Source organism: Phocoena sinus, chromosome 3 (genome assembly GCF_008692025.1).
Source record: "Phocoena sinus isolate mPhoSin1 chromosome 3, mPhoSin1.pri, whole genome shotgun sequence".
NCBI lineage: Eukaryota > Metazoa > Chordata > Mammalia > Artiodactyla > Phocoenidae > Phocoena > Phocoena sinus.
Genome location: NC_045765.1, coordinates 81,478,179 through 81,499,483, shown reverse-complemented (window position 1 = coordinate 81,499,483; position 21,305 = coordinate 81,478,179). Strand labels below are relative to the sequence as shown.

Here is a 21,305-nt window from a genome sequence, read left to right as displayed (position 1 = left end):
ATTTACATTCCCACCAACAGTGCACAAGAGTTCCCTTTTTCCCACATCCTTGCCAACATTTGATATTTGTGGGGTTTTTTATGATAACCATTCTGTAAGGTGTGAAGTGATATTTCACTATGATTCTGATTTGCATTTCTCTGATGATCAGTGATGTTAAGCATCTTTATATGTGCCTGTTGGCCATCTGTAGGTTTTCTTTGGGTAAATGTCTATTCTGGTCTTCTGCCCATTTTTTTTTTTTTTTTTTTAATGCGTTACGCGGGCCTCTCACTGTTGTGGCCTCTCCCGTTGCGGAGGACAGGCTCCGGACGCGCAGGCTCAGCGGCCATGGCTCACGGGCCCAGCCGCTCCGCGGCATGTGGGATCTTCCCAGACCGGGGCACGAACCCGTGTCCCCTGCATCGGCAGGCGGACTCTCAACCACTGCGCCACCAGGGAAGCCCTGCTGCCCATTTTTTAATCAGCTTGCTTGTTTTTCTGATATTGACTTGTATGAGCTCTTTACATATGTTAGATATTAATTCCTTATTGTTCATATCATTTACAGATATTTTCTCCCATTCAGTAGGTTGTCTTTTCATTTTGTCGGTGGTTTCCTTTGCAATGCAAAAACTTTTAAATTTAATTAGGTCCCATTTGCTTACTTTTGCTTTTACTTCTTTTGCTTAGGAGACAGATCTGATAAAATATTGCTATGATTTATGTCAAAGAGTATTCTGCTTACAATCTCTTCTAGGAGTTTTATGGTTTCAGGTCTTACATTTACGCCTTTAATCCATTTTGAGTTTATTTTTGTATATGGCATGAAGAAATGTTCTAATCTCATTCTTATACAAGTAGCTGTAGTTTTCCCAGTACCACTTATTGAAGGGACTGTCTTTTCTCCATTGTATACTCTTGCCTCTTTTGTCATATATTAATTGACTATAAGTGTGTAGGTTTATTTCTGGGCTCTCTATTCTGTTCCACTGATCTATGTATCTGTTTTTGTACCAGTTCCATGCTGTTTTGATTACTGTAGCTTTGTAGTATAGTCTGAAGGCAGGGACCATGATACCTCCAGCTTTGTTCTTTTTTCCCAAGATTGCTTTCGAAACTTGGGGTTTTTTATGGTTCCATAGAAATTTTAGGATTATTTATTCTAGTTCTGTGGAAAATGTCATGGGTGGTTTGATAGGGATTGCATTAAATCTGTAGATTGCTTTGGGTAGTATGGAAATTTTAACAATATTAATTCTTCCAATCCAAGAACATGGGATATCTTTTCATTTCTTTGTATCACCTTCAATTTCCTTCATCAGTGTTTTATAGTTTTCAAAGTATAGGTCTTTCACTTCCTTGGTTAAGTTTATTCCTAGGCATTTTATTCCTTTTGACACAATTTTAAACAGGATTATTTTCTTCCTTTCTCTTTCTGGTAGTTCATTATTAGTGTATTGAAAAGCAATAGATTTCTGTATATTAATCTTGCATCTTGCAATTTGCCTGAATTCATTTATTAGTTCTTATAGTTTCTTTGTAGAGACTTTAGGATTTTCTATATTATAGTATCATGTCATCTGCAGATAGTTACAGTTTCACCTCTTCCCTCCCAATTTGGATGATTTTACTTCTTTTTCTTGTTGGATTTCTGTGGCTAAGACTTTCAATACTGTGTTAAATAGAAGTGGAGAGCATGGACATCCTTGTCTTGTTCCTGACTTTAGAGGAAAGGCTCTTAGCTTTTCACTGTTGAGTATGTTGTTAGCTATGGGTTTGTCTTTTTTTTTTTTTTATATGGGTTTGTCTTAAATGGCCTTTATTATTTTGAGATATGTTCCTTCTGTACCCAGTTTGATGAGAGTTTTTATCATGAATGGATGTTGAATTTTGTCAAATGCTTTTTCTGCATCTATTGAGATGATCATGTGATTTTTATCCTTCCTTTTGTTAATGTGGTGCATCACATTGATTGATATGCAAATATTGAACTGTCCTTGCAATAAATCCCACTTGATCATAGTGTATGATCCTTTTTTATATATTGTTGAATTTGGTTTGCTAATATTTCATTGAGGATTTTTGCATCTATATTCATCAGAGATATTGGCCCATAATTTTCTTTTTTTTGTATTGTCTTTGGCATTTTGGTATCAGGGTAATGGTGGCCTCAGAGAATAAATTTTGGAGTTTTCCCTCCTCTTAACTTTTTTGGAATAGTCTGAGAAGGATAGATATTAATTCTCTTTTATATGTTTGCTAGAATTCCCCTATGAAGCTGTCTGCTCCTGGACGTATGTTTGCTGGGAGTTTTTTTTTTTTATTACAAATTCAATTTCAATATTACTGATCAGTCTGTTCAGATTGTTTCTTCCTGATTTAGTCTTGACAGGTTGTATGTTTCTAGAAAATTTTCTGTCTGTTCTAGGTTGTCAAATTTGTTGGCATTTAACTGTTCACAGTATTCTCTTATGATTTTTTTTTGTATCTCTGTGGTATTTGTTGTTATTTCTCTTCTTTCATTTCTTATTTTGTTTATTTGGGTCCATAAAGTAGAAAACCTCTTATATGTGTGTAATTGCATACCCCAAAGAAGAAAACCAAAGCAATGGAAGAAAATAAATATGAAACATTCTAACTCAGGAAAATTCTTGAAATTAAAAAAGGAAAGACTTTAATTTCAAAGAATAATTTCTTGCCCAAATCTATACAAAAAGAGCAAGTCATTTATTTGGAAAAGAAAAGCAGATGAGAGAGAGTGAGTGAGGGAATGGGAGAGAGGAGCTACAGGTAAAAAGAGAGTAAGAGACATATCAACCAATCAATTGCATGAACCTTATTTGGATATTGATTCAAAAAAACAAACAAACAAATTTTAACATGTTTAATACAATTAGAAAGTTGAAACACTGCATATTTGATAATATTAAGGAATTGTAATTTATGGACTTAATGGCATTGTAGTTATGATTTTTAAAAGGTCCTATTATTTTTAAGATACCTCCTTAAATATCTATAAATGAAATTATATGATGTCTGATATTTGCTTTAAAATAATAAAGGAGTAAGGGAAGTAATTAATTAGATAGATAAAACAACATTGGCCATGAATTGATAATTGCTGAAGCAGTGTGACAGTTAAATGGGATGGTTCATGGTATATTGTCTACTTGGTATATGTTTTAAATGATTTGCAATACAACGTTTAAAAAGAATTTTTTGTCCTCAATAGGATGGAAACTTCAAGCCTAGGCAAAATAAATGTTTTCCATTTTCCTAAATAAACCTAAAGACTTCTAGAGTGCCAACTTATGGAAATCTTTCCCCTCGTGTCATGGTAGCCTGCTGCAATTGTTTAGATAAATCTTCTTTAACATTAATTTAACTTCTTTTAACATCTACTCAACTGGATGCATGTGTCTGAGAAGGATTTCATGTTTTTTTTTTAGGATTGTGGAAAAGGGATATTATAGTGAACGAGATGCTGCAGATGCTGTCAAACAAATCCTGGAGGCAGTTGCTGTAAGTATGAAGTGACAGCAATAGTGTAACTCTGGGTAATGTCTTCCTTTTACAGAATCATCATATAGGAAGTGTATATCTGTGACAAGCTGTAAAATTTACAGAAAAACAGTATGAAATATTTACTAGAAAATGTTGAACAAATTTATATTTTCTATTGATAACTCAGACTCTGAAAGATGCAGTCCTCATATGTAATGCCATAAGTTTGTAAAAATCATTTCCATTCTATTATTATGAATCAGATCAGACTTTGGTGCCTATAGTTGTTCTTTTCTCTCTCTTTCCATTTCTTTAGTTTATCTCTTTATTGTTTTTCTTGTTTGGTAAGGAAGTGGAAAAATGTTCAAGGAGATAAATATAGACCTTAGAGCATAGAGATTATTGATTTTTCTTTCAAGAGAAGAAACGAGTAAATTAGGAGAAAAATTCTGACAATTTTATTTTTTTTAAAGGGAGAAGTATGTTAACATTTTAAACTGGAATAAAGTTTTGTAAGTTAATGATGGAAACAAGGACACACATTTACCAAAAAATATATATATATAATTTTGAGAAGTTGGTTTGTATTGAATTAATAAGGAAATATTTGCCTGAATGAAACAGACTCAACTGGTGCAAATCTTCCTATAGATTAGTGGTGTCTAGTATGTCCTGGGACACTTTGGTGATTTATTTATTGAATATAAATCCAGAACAAATTATTCTCTGAATAAACAGGATGGGGCCCAAAGGGACATATTTATTAGGATCAGTTAAAGAGACAAATCTATAAAATATACCCAGAATTAATATATATTCTATTAATCAGAGTCAGTTTTATAACTAAAATCATTAGTCAATATCTTGAGGAGCCACAGTGACACAAGTACATGTCCTGTGAATTTTACCTACAACCAAAACAAGAAGGAGGGAAGGAGGAAGGAAGGAAGGAAGGAAGGAGGGAGGGAGGGAGGACTCTTGATACCTAACAAGCTTATGTACCAATTGTGGGTGGAAAAAAAAAATCCAGTCTTCATAATCTTTGCATAGGGCTGCTAGCAATAGAAGATCTGTGATCTAACAAAATCCGTTATTATCAACGCCAAGTTCGTATGGCTTTATAACCCAGACTTTCCAAATTATTTTTTCCTATAAAGCGTTTTGATCTTTTTGCTATGGTGGGGGATTAAAAGTTTGAGGGCTTCCCTGGTGGCACAAGGGCTTCCCTGGTGGCACAGTGGTTGGGAGTCCGCCTGCCGATGCAGGGGACGTGGGTTCGTGCCCCGGTCTGGGAGGGTCCCAAATGCCACGGAGCGGCTAGGCCCGTGAGCTGTGGCCGCTGGGCCTGCGCGTCTGGAGCCTGTGCTCCACAACGGGAGAGGCCCCAGTGGTGAGAGGCCAAAAAAAAAAAAAAAAAGTTTGAATTTGGGGTGGATAAAAGCTGGAGAAGATGCCATGGAATTTTACTTTAAATACACAATGCAGTTCCTGATTATATGAATTTTGAATATCAAATTCATCTTTCACCACACCTAAAATAACCACTCCATTCCAGATTTTTCATCAGATACAATATATTTACCATCTTGGCTTCCTAAGCCTGCCAACTTGGGGATCATTTTTAACTTTTCCATCACCTTCTCTCCTCACATCCACCTTCCCAACTTCAGTTGAATCTCTCTTCAAGTATCCATGAACATAATCCTGCTCCCTATGTCATGCTATGACTATTTCTAGCATGACTTTAAAAAACACTTCTGGTTGCTTCCAATTCCTATCTCTAAATATACATCTGTGTATGTCTATCAATCCTCCTTTGCAGTCACTGTTTTCATTTTGTCCCTTTTGAGTTCAGTAATGGTAGTTTTATGCCTTACTTACTCATTTTAAATCTTCTTTTTTCACTACTGTGTTCCATAGATTATCTATTCAAGTAAACTTGCTGGCAGTGGCCCACTATCACTTTCCTCAAATCAGGCAGGCAGCTGGTATAGCAGTTAAGAGTACTTTGGGGGCTTCCCTGATGGCGCAGTTGTTGAGAATCTGCCTGCCAATTCGGGGACACGGGTTCGAGCCCTGGTCTGGGAAGATCCCACATGCTGCGGAGCAACTAGGCCCATGAGCCACAACTACTGAGCCTGCGCGTCTGGAGCCTGTGCTCCACATCAAGAGAGGCCGCGATAGTGAGAGGCCCGCGCACTGCAATGAAGAGTGGCCCCAGCTCGCCACAACTAGAGAAAGCCCTCACACAGAAAGGAAGACCCAACAGAGCCAAAAATAAATTAATTAATTTTTTAAAAAAAGAGCACTTTGGGAGTCAAACAGATCTGGGTTCCGTTTCTAGATGTGCAAGCTTGGGTCTATCACTAAATACCTCTGAGCCTCAGTTTCCGCATGTAAAATAGGCATAACATTCAACCTAACAGGGTTGTGGAAAAGACTAAATGAGATAAGGTATGGAAATCATAGCAATCTACAAAAAAGAAGCAAAAGAGGATAAGCAACTTCAGACTCAGAATATTCATTTAAAGATGTATTACATCTTATAAATCTATATATACATATACATTCCACAGCTGAGTACTAAAATAAAAGACATATGACAATGGTAGGTGCTCAAAAATATTTGCTGAATAAATAAATGAAAATTTATCAAAATAGCCAGAAATAACCACTATTCTATATTTTGTCTTTCTAGATAATGTCACATTTACTGAAACATTCTTATAATCATTTTTCTACTCAATTCGTATGAAACAAAACTATGTAATTTGCTTCCATTCATAAGATTCTTTTCTACTCCCTTACTATCATTTAATTCTTTTCCTTTCATTCAAAACTTACCTTCTTCAATATGTTTTTTCATTCAAAACTTTCATTTTGAAAGTTTCATTCAAAACTTACCTTTCATTCAAAACTTACCTTCTTCAATATGTTTTTTCTGGTTGCCTCCATCCATTTAGGTCAGCTCTTGACTCTTTTGGCTTATCACAGTGGGCATGCTTCAATTTAGTGATACCTCCGGTGGCTGACTGGGAGAATTCTCATTCAGTGAATGAGAAATGGATGCTTTCAGCATCAGGATTTTCCCCCTGTTGGAGTTACATCAATTGAGGGATAAAAGAGCCGCCAATAGAGATGGAGATGGAGGTGCTCCACATAGAACACAGGGACTAGAGTTCCTAGAACTCTATTTCAGGTCTGCAAAAGATGGATTGGTTAGTCTACTGCTAATCTTAAATTTAAAACAAAAACTGTGTTATTTTACCTACTCATAAAGCTCTACAAAGCTCCAGTTTAGGAAGCAGGTTACCGCATTCAAGTCAAACATTCTTTGAAAGAAGTTTTATAAAAATCAGAGTTTCTCTGATTGCTGCCCCTAAGGGTTAACTTAGAGAAAAAAATTAATTTCCCTCAGTGTTTCACAGGTAGAAAGCAAACAATTTAAAACTTGTGAGAAGTAGCTGACATTTATGAAATAGTTTATTGTCAACTACATGGCTATAGATAGCTATAAAAATAAGACAGTTGGGAACTCAAAGTAATCAGTGATATATCTCACATTTCCCCTGAATCACACACTTTTAAGACTGTATCTAGGCTGGTTTTTGAAAGCACAGAAGTAGAAAACTTCAAGATTAAAAATTTCTTGGGAAATATGTCACAGGCATAATGACACCCCTTAGGCAACAAATCTTGTAATCCTTCTCTTCCTCCTCACTTCATCCCAATTCTTGCCCCAAATATTTCACACTATTTGTCTGACTGTAATCTTACTCCTTCTGCATTTTAGCTTTAAATAGCATTTTTGAAAGCTTTTAAAATGAATATGAAAGATGTTTCCCGCTTTGCGTTTGAATTCATTCAGTTAGTCTTTAAGTGCAGATCTTTAAGCCTTCTTGAGTAGTCTATCTTCCTGAAATGAATTCAAGGTTGTCGCAAGTTAAACAGTCCAGTCAGTCTGGACATTCAGGAAGGGTCATCGTGTCATGTGTCATAAACCACAAGGCCAAACCTTAAAGCCCTCCTTTTCCATTTACTTGTAGAGATAACCAGGGACTGTTTCATCTCCTCTGGCAGCTCACTATTGCCACCACCTCTAGTTCTTTCCTTGTTATCATTGCTATCCTACTGTTCCTCTGTTTTCAAAAAAAGTACTGTCCCTCTCTTTTTTCCACCCCTAATGCTGCCTCCCCTCTTTTGCTAACCACAGTTCTCTTGGGCATGTATTAATTTCAAAGCCATGAACTTGGAGCCTGGAGAAACTTGTAATTTAGGAGTATACACTGAACTTAATAAAATAAAAGGAAATGGTTGAAAAAATATTAAATATGTTTGCTATCCCAACACAGAGATTTTTTTTGTTCAAATCGTTTTAAATATTATGGTGATGGGCGTGAAGAGTTGCAGACAAAAACATCTCACCCTTTAAGGTTATGGAAAAAAATATGGTATCTGAACATCAAAGAAAAACAGGAAATGGACATGATTATAAGGATGCAGAAATAGTCGAAGCTCCTTTTGGTAAATTTTTTAAAACCTGTAATCTCCCCTAAAAAAAGAACAAATTTAGCCTATTAGAGAATCAATCGATAAAGAACTAATGACTAGATAGTGAAGAACTGGAAAGGCAAAAGGGGAACACTAAGCTAATGTATTGTAGAGGGAGCAGCTTCGAGAAGCAGCCTCCTCTTGGACTGGAGAAACCAAGTAAAGAAGTTGAGATTATTAAAATTTAGAAGTTTAAAGGAGGTGCTCTATAGACCTGTGTGAAAGTTCACTGCTTGGCTAGGCTGGTGTCTCTTTTCTGACATCAGAGGCATTGCCCATGCAGCGGGCACTCAGACCTTTGAGAACGGTGTTCTGGCCAGCTAGTGCTGGTGTTACTGAAGAGGGACTCTGGGATTGGTTCTGTGAGCCTTGGAAAAGTGGAAACTGGAATTAGCAACTGCTATCGGAATGATCTGCCACTGCGGGGTTAAAAAGTGCTTGGGAAGAACAAGCAGAAAGACAGACTCAGAAAGGGAGCAAGTCCCTTCATCCGCTTCAAGGCTTCCACTCTCTTCCTAGTGCCCTCTAATGGCAGAGCCAAACAGGAAGCCAGCAGAGGAAAAGTGTCACTTGTAACTCAAGTCCCCACTTCACAAACCGGACTATAGAAGGGCAGATATAAAGTTGAGAGACAATAGCTTAGTAAATGGTACCGGAAGTTAATTGAAAACAAAAATCAGTTCTCAAAATTTCTGTTTCTATTCATAGATTCTTTAAAGTCTTCATAGTCTTTACTAATGTGTGTGAAATGGTTCTAGAGCTCAATGAATTCAAAACAAGTGCAGCAGCATTAAAGAAATTACCATCGGGCTTCCCTGGTGGCGCAGTGGTTGAGAGTCCGCCTGCCGATGCAGGGGACGTGGGTTTGTGCCCTGGTTCGGGAGAATCCCGAATGCCGCGGAGCGGCTGGGCCCGCGAGCCGTGGCCGCTGAGCCTGCGCGTCCGGAGCCTGTGCTCCGCGACTGGAGAGGCCACAGCAGTGAGAGGCCTGCATACCAGAAAAAAAACAAAAACAAACAAAAAAAAATTACCATCTAGGGACTTCCCTGGTGGCGCAGTGGTTAAGAATCCGCCTGCCAATGCAGGGGACATGGGTTCGAGCCCTAGCCCGGGAAGATCCCACATGCCGCGGAGCAACTAAGCCCGTGCGCCACAACTACTGAGCCCGTCTGCCACAGCTACTGAAGTCCCCGCGCCTAGAGCCCGAGCTCCGCAACAAGAGAAGCCACCTCAATGAGAAGCCTGCGCACTGCAGTGGAAAAGTAGTCCCCGCTCGCCGCAACTAGAGTAAGTCTGCATGCAGCAACGAAGACCCAACACAGCCAAAAATAAATAAATTTATTTTAAAGAAATTACTATCTATATTTACTACCAAGTACTATGCTTGATAACATTTATAGGTTTAATGGGCAGTATATATGTCATTCAACTTTACATTATTTGACATGTTTAAGCCTTTTTCCACCTGACCTCTTATTCCTGTTGACAGAACCAATCTACTTTTATAAAGATGGAAAAGGCTAAAACTTCTTCTCCCACCCTCCCTTGCAGCTAGTCAAGGGCATATGACCTGATCCTCACCAATGAGTTTTGATGGGCAGTCTGCTTGTGAGTTATTAGAAAAGTTTCTCTTTAATAAAAGGAGAACCAGGAGAAGAAAGGTCTTTTCTCTTTTTCACTGTCATATTGGAGTCTGTGTATGAAACTGGGAACTGCTTTTGCTGTCTTATAATTATGAAGAGAAACATGACAATGTTGAAGAAGGCAGAGAAAAAAGTAGACATCATTGGAATTCTCCTGCTTGATATCTCATAGATGGTAATGAGCTTCTCAAAATTTCTGCCACTTTAAATTGTATATCTTGTTACTTAAAGCAAAAAGATACTGAACTTCTTATTAAATAAACTTTTGAGTATATACTAATAATGGTTCTGTGGTCAGAGCAAATTGTATAGTTTTTCGTCTATCTAAACATAACATGAAGGGCATACTCCTAGATAAAAAGATTCTGGTCCCTCACATTTCTAAAAACTGAATTTCACTGAATGTAAAACACACATCCACATACTGATAAATGAGGATTAAATATGATTTGAAGGGACACTGAGGTTTAAGGTCATTAACAATAAGCTTGCTTCTGACACTTGTTCTTTGTTTTTGTGAATATTTTTCTCGCTTGGGTCCACTTATTGTCAATAGAAAGATTCTTCTGAGGACTTAATTAAGCAATGAGAGACTAAGAAAGAAAATGGGGGGGGGGGTTGTTGTTTAAGTTTGTCGGTTCCTGTAGTATTTACATTTTTTTCTGGGGAGATTTTGTCCCTTGTTACTTCCATTTGAACGTTGATCTCTGGAGGGTGGATTTTAATGCAAGGCTCAGGCATTAAAACACTATAATGATAATTTTACCAGTAAAAAGTAAAAGTGGTTATATATTCTTACTAAGAATTGAGAGATTACATTCACCAGAGAAGAAATAACAAATAGTTCTGTTAATGTTCTAATTTTTTTATTTATAAACATAGAATAAAATAGATCAATGGCTTAGGCATAGCATAGATATTTTATCAAAAAAAAATTTGGAGCAAAAAAAATCTACATTCTGAAAATTATATCTCAATATTAGGAACCTGGAGATGTAAAAATAATGCCTGGGAAGGAGGTTCCTTTCTCATTAAATGTTTCTGTACATCATTATCGACAATGATATCAAAAGTTTATCAAATTCTAAGTGGCCTTCTCTCTTTTGATTCCAGGGAATCACAATAAATTCTAGAGTAAATATCTAGGAATTTTCCAAGTACTATATACAAAATATCATGTTAATTGTTACATTCTAAATGACTTGTTCTTTCTGTAAATGATGTCGGTAATTAAGTTCAACCATTAGCTGATTCTCTGGAATGTGCCAAAATCTTGGATACAGAGATTAAGTTCATTAGTTTATAGAGCAGATAGACACATAAGCACATAGCTGTAAGATGACATATGTGCACCAGTTGATGCGTTTTGCAACTTCAAAGACATCAGGGAGGGTGAAACCTATTCAAAACATCTAAAATGAAACTGAGTCAGAAAAATCTTGCCAGAGGATGTTACGTCTGTGTTGGATTTTAAAAGAAAAATTGCTGTTTAGTAGTCAGCCAGTATGAAAAAAAGGGAATACCAGGAATACTCTTTTTCTCCCACAAATTTTTATAGAACATAATAGACCAAAGATGCAAAGGCATGAACTTCTGGTCTTTGGATATTGCTAGAAAGTAAAGTACACTTGGTGAGAACTGGGGTTTGAGCGAGAGGTATGGATCTTGTCCAGAGAGGCTTACATGAAATAAGTTCCCATGTTTCTATAGATGAGGAGACCCTGAAAGACTTCTGCTGCAGGACCATCATCCTTCATGGCAGCATGAAGTCCAAAAGCAAGGCAGCCAGTTAAGAGGTTATGAAAATGTCCAGTCAAGAGATGAAAAGCATCTAAAAGGACATGGTTTGTGATTCTATGAATGAAATATGCTAACAGCTAAGCCCAGGATTCCCCTTGGGTCTGCACTGCCAATATTTATGAATGTTACATGTGAAGACTTAGAGATTATGAGAAATAAACTAGAGTGGGGAACATGCATAGAAGAGGACTTAGAGGATTGATAAGAAATTCTCATCAAACTTCCTCACCTTTATTAACATTACAGTGTAGTCTCTTCTCACCTCTCTGCCCACTTGCTCTCTGAGGCTTTACTCCATTCTCTTCCATACAGTTACACAGTTCCTCTAATGAACATTTTCTTCAATTCCTATTTCCTTCACCTACATTTTTTTTTCCTTTTATACTCTCTTTTACCTCTCCTCTAGCTGAGAACAAATGATGAAAAAAACAACAGCAAAAAATAACAAACATTTTAAGAGACCAACCAAAGCCTCTAGCCCAGGATGACCATATTCCCTACACACAGCATGCACTGTAGGTCCTGAGGAGAGCTACAGAAAGTAAACATGAGACACAGTCCCTGCCTGGAAAGATTTAACAAGAAAAAGAGGGTAAAAAATAACATCTAAGTTATCTTTCTTAGAAGGAAACACCTTGGGATTGAGGTGAATGTCTTCACTATTCCAAAAGCCCATTGAAATGTCATGCACATGAGGTTACTGTGTAGATATGACCTGATTCTTACTTGATGTCCTTGCATTACAGTCTTTAGAAGTTCATTCACAGCTGTTCTGTCAGGCTTCAGTCACTAAAGGAATGAGATTCACAGAATCCTTGACTTTGGAGCAGGAGAATTGGATAACCTCAAGTAAGGGTAGGAAAATTTTTTCTAGTTAACAGCGGCAGTATTTTAAAAAAGGCACAAAAAAGGAAGCAAAATGTAGTAAGAGATCTACCCGCAGTTTCCTTATGAGGTCAGGAAAGGCACACATTTTTTCTGTTTCTATAGATGACCTACAAAGACTTAATGTGAATAAAGAAAAAGAAAAAAGATGGGAATTCAAGCTATAAGGGAATATGGTTTTAAGTAAATTAATAAGTTTTAATTACATTTAAAAATGCTTATTCCAAGCATGTGTGTATCAACCATGAGAGGAAGGATATTATCATACCTTTTCTATTTTAAACAAACCTTACTCTAATTGGCAATTTGGCCTATTTTCCGTTCCTGTGATACAGTATTTCACATCTATGTATTCTGTTCCTCTAACCCTGAATGCTCTGAAAAGCTAAAATTCAGAAAAAGCTGAGCAAAGAATTCTACCACCCACAATGGGCGCTCTAGGAGGACAGTCTCTTCTTTACGTCAATATAGTCTATGTGTGACAACCTCTACCTATGGGCTGCAAGGGAATGACTCTAAGCTAAAAAGATTCCTTTGAAAATGATCCCCTTTTAGGAAAGAATTATCGTGTGGGAAATATCAAAGTATTGTGGCTTGAAGGTGAACAGTGATCCTTTCTTTGTATGTGTGCTTCTCTCCAAGGATGGTGGAGTAACTAAGGTTAAATTCTAGCTAACTATTTCTATGTTGTTTTTTCATTGATTATTTATTGGAGCATGGGGATGGGACCATGAAATTTATATCCTTGCTCTTGGGTAACAGTTGTCTGCCCCGTAACTGAAGTACTCTCTGCCTTGAGGAAATGAAGTCCTACTTTGTATTATAAGGATGAATGTGAATCTTCTACTTATGATGTCTTTGACCCATAAAAAATGAATTTTTATTTTGAAAATGGTTAATTCAGAAGTAGTGTGGAAAAATGAATAATCCTCTGAAAGAGTCAGGTAAATATTTTTTTATTTCTGGGTCAGAAGAAGAGCTTTCAGGCAACATTATAATAATACTCCGTTAACTTCATTCCTTGAACATGGACTTTTGATTTTAGTATTATTAAATAATTCAAGAACAAATTCTGCAAAAGTTTTACAAAGTATTTTGCCTGCCTCGTAAATGAGAAATATACAATTCAATGAAGATGTCAAATTAACAAACAGGTAGAGGCCTAGGTCATAGCTATAGATTGCACCAGTCATGGAAACAGAAGGTTAACTTGGTTTTCTTGTTTTAGTCACTGTCTTTGGTCCCATCTCAAGTGTGTAGCTCCTGAATAAGGAGTGCTCACAAAAAATCCAGCTTACTCACTTTGGGTAAGATTCAGTTTCTCAATGGAAACAACAGGAACACTAGTTTCATTTGGGCAGGGCAGTTCTTTGTAGGTGTTTAGCATCGCTGGCTATATTAACCTGTTCAGGCTGCTATAACAGAATACCACAGATTGGGTGGCTTAAAGAAAAAACATTTGTTTCCCACAGTTCCAGAAGTTAAAAGTCCCAGAACAGAATGCCAGCATGGTCAGATTCTTAGTGAGGGCTCTATCCTAGGTTTTAGACTGCAGTCTTCTTGCCGTGTCCTCACAAGGGAGAGAGAGCAAGCTCTGGTCTCTTCATCTTCTTATAAGGGCGCTAATCCCATCATGAGGTCTCCACCCTCAAAACTTCATCTAAATCTACTTACTTCAAAAGGCTTCACCTCCAAATACCATCACATTGGGGATTAGGGCTTCAACATATGAATTCTGGGGGGACATAAACATTCAGTCCATACCACTAACCTCAATACAGTACACTGAATGCTATAGGAGGCCAATACATTGCGACTACAAAAAAGAAAAACTTTCACACAGTTTCCAATGCATCTAAGCACAACTGTCCCCTTAATGTGTCTATTCTCACCTTCTCTCTCTGTCTCTTTGTCTCTGTCTCTCTCTCCCTCTCTCTCTTACTTTCAACCTCTCTCCCTTCCTCCTTCCTTCTCTCCCTTCCTATCTTTATTTTGTAAATTCCAGAGAATCATCACCATCCAAAGATCTAAAGAAATGGAACCACCATTGCAATATATGCAGTGTTGGACATACTAACAATTCTTACTAACATTTTGCCTACTTTAAAGAAAAATTTCAGTAACCACCAGAGGTTTCAAAATGTTTTCTTGACCTAGGACAAGAATACCCTTTCTCATTCCAGTGTTCCAGTTTATCTTTCTGCCTTTTGTAAATGTAATTTAAGGCCCCTCTGCAATATCCTCTTTATTTTTGGCTCATGAAAGTAGTGTGAAATAATTCTAACGCATTTTACATGCCATATATTTAATATTAATCTTCTGTGATTTCTGACCTCAGTGTTTCCTCCCAATTATTTGTTTTGCTTAAAGTTTACAGAGCCTGCTCTGCTTATTTTTTTCGAGGAAATGGTTCCCTACATTTCATCAATCCATAAAATTTTGCTGGAATGTCAGGGCTCTCCCTATTATGCTATAAACAGGTGGTGGATTAAATAGATAACTATCAATACTTATCTGTGCTCAGGACACATAAAAATAGTCAAAACTCAGATTTTATTAATAGAATGTTCCACGTGTTTTTAAAGATATGTATAAGTTGCATGATTTTAGTGGCAAATGATGACCACCAAGAAAATGAATAGTATATATACATAATTTGGAATGTAGACAAGGAAGATTCACATTTAACTGTCCTTTGTTTTCTTTATGTCGCAGTATATGTTGAACCGAAAGTACAGTAGTCCCCCTTATCTGAGGTTTTGCCTTCCTTAGTTTCAGTTACCCGCAGTCAACCATGGTCCAATAATATTAAGTGGAAAATTCCAGGAATAAACAATTTATAGTTTTAAATTGCACGCCATTCTGAGTAGCGTGATGAAATCTTGCACCGTCTGGCTCCATCCCGCACCTGATATGAATCATCCCTTTGTCTAGCATATCCCACTAGTCATTTAGTTGCCATCTAGGTTATCAGATCGACTGTCACAGTATTGTGTGCTTGTATTCAGGTAACCCTTATTTTACTTAGTGATGGCCCCCTTTAAAGCACAAGAGTAGTGTTACTGGCAGTTCGGATATGCCAAAAAGTGCCTCCTTTAAGTGAAAAGTTCAAAGTTCTTGGGTTAATAAGAAAGAAAAAAAAATCATGTGCCGAGGTTAGTAAGATCTACTAAGATCTATGGTAAGAATGAATCTTCTATGCATGAAACTGTGAAGAAGGAAAAAGAAATCCATGCTAGTTTTGCTGTAACCCCTGAAACTGCAGAAGTTATGGCCGCAGTGCATGATAAATGCTTAAGATGGAAAAGGCATTAAATTTTTACAACAAGATATTTTGAGAGAGGTAAAGTGACTAAAGAAACAGAATAGAGTTTCTACACACCAAAAAAAAAAAAAGATATGAGAGAGAGATAGGCACCACGTTCACATAACTTTTATTACAGTATATTGTTATAATTATCCTATTTCATTGTTAGGTATTGTTATTAATCTCTTACTTTGCCTAATTTGTACATTAAATTTTATCATAAATACGTATGTATAGTAAAAGCAGAGTATATATAGGGTTCAGTACTATTTATGGTTTCAGGCATCTGCTGGGAATATTGGAATGTATCCCCTGCAAATAAGAGGCGGGGGGTGCACTGTATAGCTTTCAGCTCTAATTTTGATGCAGCAGACCTGCAAGTTGGAGATTATTGCATTGGCATCTCTGTAGTGATCAATTTTCTTCAGATTTATTTTGTGTTACTTAAAAGACTTTCTTTGGATGTTTAGGATCCATCTTGATTTTTAAGATAAAATCATACATCATATCACACCATTTCCCCCCTTAACCCTCCAGTGTCTCCCCATCACAGCCACCCTCTATGCACGGCCCTCAGAGTCCTGCCTGGAAAGGCCTTCTGCTGACCTCATGATCCTCTTTCCATGGGCCTTCATTCACAGCATTCCAATGACCTTCTGTTTCACCAACATGAGAAGCTCTAGTCCAGAGAATTTTGAGCTCTTGTTTGAAACTAGAATATAAATTACCAGGTGTTTTGAACCTCTTTCTACTATGTCCTGCACTCAGAATGGTTCATGGTGTATATTGGGCATTCCATAAATATTTGTTGGATGACTTGACTGACCAAAGATTGTTTATTGCTTCATTCATTTATTCATTCATTTATTCATTCATGCATTTACTCACCACCTAACCAAACAACTAAAACTATTTATTGAGCATATATTTAGACCCTAACACTATACACTCAATAAGAGAGCACATGGCACGTGTGTGCCAAGAGTTTTTCTTTAGTTTACCATTTGCTAACTGCAAAATACCCAGTGTATTCATTTTCTATTTCTAACAAATTACCACAAATTTAGCAACTTAGAACAACTAATTATCTCTCAGATCTGTAGGTCTAAGTCCAGGGGGCTCTACTGGGTTCTCTGCTTAGTGTCTCACAAAGTGGAAACTAAGCTGTTAGTTGTCCCAGGTAATTATCTGGAAATTCTAGGAAAGAATCTGCTTCCAAACTCATTGAGCTTCCAAGCTCCTTTGCCAAATTCACATCCATGTGGTTGTGTGACCAACATCCCCGTTCCCTCACTGCTTGTCAGCCAGGGACTGCTTTCAGCTCCTAAGGACTGCCTCATTCCTTGGCATATGCCTCCCTCCAACTTCAAAGCTAAATTGTTTCAAATCCCTGACTTTCTTTTCTGCTGTCAGCCAGAGAAAACTCTCTGCTTTTCAAGGGTACATTTGATTTGATTAAACCTATCTGAATAACCTCCTTATTGTCATGTAAATTAATATAATCCTAGGAGTGCTGCCTCATCTATTCATAGATTCCACCCACACTCAGAAGGGAGAGCATTTAATATAAGAGCTAAGTTCACATAGGGGTCATTCATAGAATTCTGCCTATTACACCCAGACCAACCTACTCTTACTAATCAAGGTGTGATGCATTCGTTTTCCAACAATGTATTCGCTCTAATCAACTCGAAATGTGGATTCTATGGGAAAGTAAATTAGCAATCCAAAGTTCAACATTCAAGGATAAACTTGAATATCATTGGTTTTCAGGCCTTTCAAAGACTCATTCACTGACAAGTATTTTGGTTTGTTTTTTAATGTGTAGCACTTAATTTGTGTTCTCATGCTCTTCTATTATTCTCTCCTGGAGGTTTTCTTTTTATTTTCATATGTTAGGAAATCAATTCTGCTACTTCAGAGTATTAACCACAACAAGCATTTTCAGAGGTTTTCAAAACTATTTGCCATATCTTAGAAAAGAAGCTGAAACACAGATCAGTGATCAAAAAGAAGGAATGTGGCTGAGGCTATGTGTGGCATCTTGGCACAAAAAAAAAGCAATATACTTACATACATTTGTTTTTTTATGTTTCTCTCTAACTTATTTTTTTGCTTAACAGTATGCCTTGGAAATTTTTTCCATTTATGTATTAGTTTTCTATTGCTGCATCACAAATTACCACAAACTTGAACACTTAAAATAACACTATATATTATCTTACAATTTTGTAGGTCAAAAGTTAGGCATGGCATGACTAGATTCTCACAATTCCAAAATTAAGGCATCATCAGGGCTGCACTTCTCTCTGGAGGCTCTGGAGAAAAATCCGCTTCCAAGCTCATTCAGTTCCTTGGAGGAATTCAGTTCCTTGTAGTTGCCTTGATACTTGGCCTTCTCCATCTTCTTACCTGCAATGGCACATCAAATCCTTCTGATGCTTTGAATCTATTTCACTGACTCTTCTGTTTTCCTCTTCTGCTTTTGAAGGCTCATACAGTTACATTGGGCCCATCTGGATAATCCAGGATAATCTCTGTATTTTAAGGCAACAGTAATTCGTAATCCTAACTACATATGCAAAGTCTCTTTGCCATGTTACATGGCATGTTCACAGTCCCAGAATTGGAGAATGGAGTCTTCTTTGGGACCATAATTCTGTCTACAATAGTTTAATACATATGGATCTTTTTCATTCTTTTAGTTGCTATGTGGTTTTTCATACTGTGAGCTCTGTAATTTATCCAGTTCCTACATGGTTATTAAACATTTTTCCAATTTTAAAAATTATACATAATATAGTACTAAATATCCTTGAGGCATATTATGCACAAGTGAAAATATTCCCTTAAGAAACATTCCAAGAAGTGGCTTCTATTAGACAATTAATATATTTATTTTACATTCTTTCATGGATGTGGCTAAATTTCAAGGCTTTACCAATCTACAGTATTGCTAATAGTTGGAATCTTCCTCTTTAACAGCATGTGCATCTGACCAGTCCTCATCATTATATTCTTTTCTCTATTCTTTGCTCTGTTTTTCGGTGATTTATATGTGTTTTTCTCTTGGTATGTAGGAGCTCTCTATATATTCAAATATTAATCTTGATCATATATGTCTAATCTTATATATATCTTTATGTGTAATCCATATCATATAGACAGATGGATAGTAGAGTAAATGTTTTCTCCTAGTTTTGCTTTGTTTATGTTGTCTTGCATAATTTTATTGTAGGAGATCAAATTTGTAAGGTTTTTTTTCATCAGTTCTAAGATTTTATATTTTTTTATCTTTCTTAGGAAGTCCTATCATGTTTTCTCTCCCTCTCTTTCTTTCTTTCTCTATATATACTTAAAATCTCATGTAATTACTCTTAAAATACTTTTGCGGTCATTTTGTTTTGTTCTTGTCCTTTTCTTAGTTTAATAGCTCTTTAACCCACACTTATTATTGATCCGTCTTTGTTAGTTTAATCCACATTTGTTTGTTTGATAGCTCTTTACATGGAAATATTATTATTGTTTGTTATTTTAGTGAACTTGTGTGTGCATTTATATTTTTAGTTCTCTGGTGGTTCCTTTTATAACTTTAAACAATATCGTTCAACCTCTATTTTATGTTTTATTAAACTTAGGCACTATATATTTTCTCTCCATTGGGAAAAATAAGGAAATTAATATACATTCACTTCCTTCCATTGACGTCCACCTTCCAATTCTCTCTTGTCATATCTCTGTTTTATACTGGTAAGGTTTACGTCATTTATAATCTGCATCTTACTTGTTTGGGTTCTACCTTTAAATGGACTTGATGCCCATTACCAGCCCTTTACCACAGTTTTTTCTCTTTATTTCTTAATTGGCTGGATTTATTCAAGTAGCTGAGGGTTTTTTGTTTATTTGTTTTGCTTTGGGTTTGTTTGTTTTTTCTGTTCCCAGAAGGGTATAGCAACAATATATTCCCCAAGTTCTTTCATGAGTTTTATGGTCACTTTAAATTTGCAGGACATTTTGTAACATTTGTGGGACACTTGGTCCTAACCTCAGCAGTCTGTACCCATTCGTCTGTAATCTCCTGGCACTGAAAGCTGTCTTGCAGAAATCTGACATCAACTTGATACTTCCCTTCTTAGAGATGATCTGCTATTTTCTGCTTAGAGGTCTATGAATCCCTTCTTTATCCTTGAAGTTCAATTACTTAAGCAGGTACGTGTCAGTTTTCACAGCTCTTTTCCTATTCGGAAAGCAGCAATAGCATTTCCCCCATTTTAGAGTTGTGCACAAACAAGCTTTGAGAGGCTGTTCAAACAGTGGAACCAAAGCTGTTAAAACTCCCAGTCTAGGCTTGACCACATTGCCAGGCATCTGTGCAAGTCTTCCTTATTGGCCTTTGGGATTCTGGGTCTTTTAAGTTTCAATCTGTACAGAAGTCCATTAAGTTAAGCAGTCTTGTAGGCTTTTGATAATTTTCTGTGCTTTTCTCTTCCTGAGAGATATAAATTTAGAATTTTAACAAATCTACTTTCTTCCCTGCACTCTCATGGCGTTTTCTACCACTGTAATACAGCACTAACCACACTGTATTATGGTTAGCTGTACATGGTCCTGTCTCCTGGAATAGGCAGGAATAATGACTTATTTATCTATGTCTGTCATCCTTTTCCTCTGCCCTTTACCACCTTTCCCCACACCCCACATATGCCTTTGTATTCATGGCACAAACAGGTACAATATATATTCATTGACTTGAATCCAGTTATTTACAAAAACTTGTTTAGGATACCAGCATTTTGAGTGCAGGGAATATTTTAGAACTGGCCTCGTATCCTTCATTTTTACTTTTTATTTTTTTCTTATTGATTAATTTATTGATTCATAGATATTTATTTGCCCATAAAACTCTTACGAAAAGCAACTTTGCCAGTAGCACTTACTGTAAAACAAAAATAACTTCAAGATCATCTGATTTTTAAAAGATAATAGGACTTCAAACACATTTAATAATTCAAGACACTTAAATCACATTACTTTCAAAAATGATAATGCTAACCCAACTCTGCAGGAGAGCACATTTCATGGAATATAGTGTCTTTTAAAATCTAAATAAATATACATAGCGTATTTATCTGTGTTTTGGAAAAGATATCTAATTTTGTAGCACTTCACATGATGATAGATATAGAGGAAAATCCATGTTGAAAAACATAATTTCTCACACATACACTTTGCATTCTACTCTTGGATTCTACCTCTCAAAATTTAACCTTAAAACACTTAGATTTCTATGAATAATATGTTGAATGTGCCATAGGTTCTGACTATCTGTGTGATTTATTCTTTGAAATGTTCCATTGAATGTTGGAACCTATCTAGAACCCCAGTATCTAACTTTTAAATTACCATCCTGACTTTTGCCTGTGAAATTATTGTTACAGAAGCTTAGCCACACTCAAGTCTTAATGGCTCTTGATCCTGCAGAATTCCAGAAATGCCATCTTATTGTTAGTGGAATTTCACTGAGGAAGAGCCTTGTTAACACTGATTCACATCGATCATACCTTCTATTTATATATAATGGGCCATTTAGTGAAGGAACTAAATGCTTATGCTCTACTCTGCTAGAAAACTGA

At 36.5% G+C, this 21,305-nt stretch overlaps 1 protein-coding gene across 3 annotated transcripts in view; it reads left to right on the top strand.

Moving 5' to 3' along the window:
* The window catches only part of CAMK4 (calcium/calmodulin dependent protein kinase IV), a 239,444-nt gene that overhangs the window by 164,109 nt on the left and 54,030 nt on the right, over positions 1-21,305 (top strand). For all 3 annotated transcript variants that reach the window (XM_032626763.1, XM_032626762.1, XM_032626761.1), the window contains exon 6: positions 3,432-3,504. In XM_032626763.1, coding sequence (XP_032482654.1) covers positions 3,432-3,504 — 73 coding nt within the window. The remainder of the gene's footprint in view (positions 1-3,431; positions 3,505-21,305) is intronic.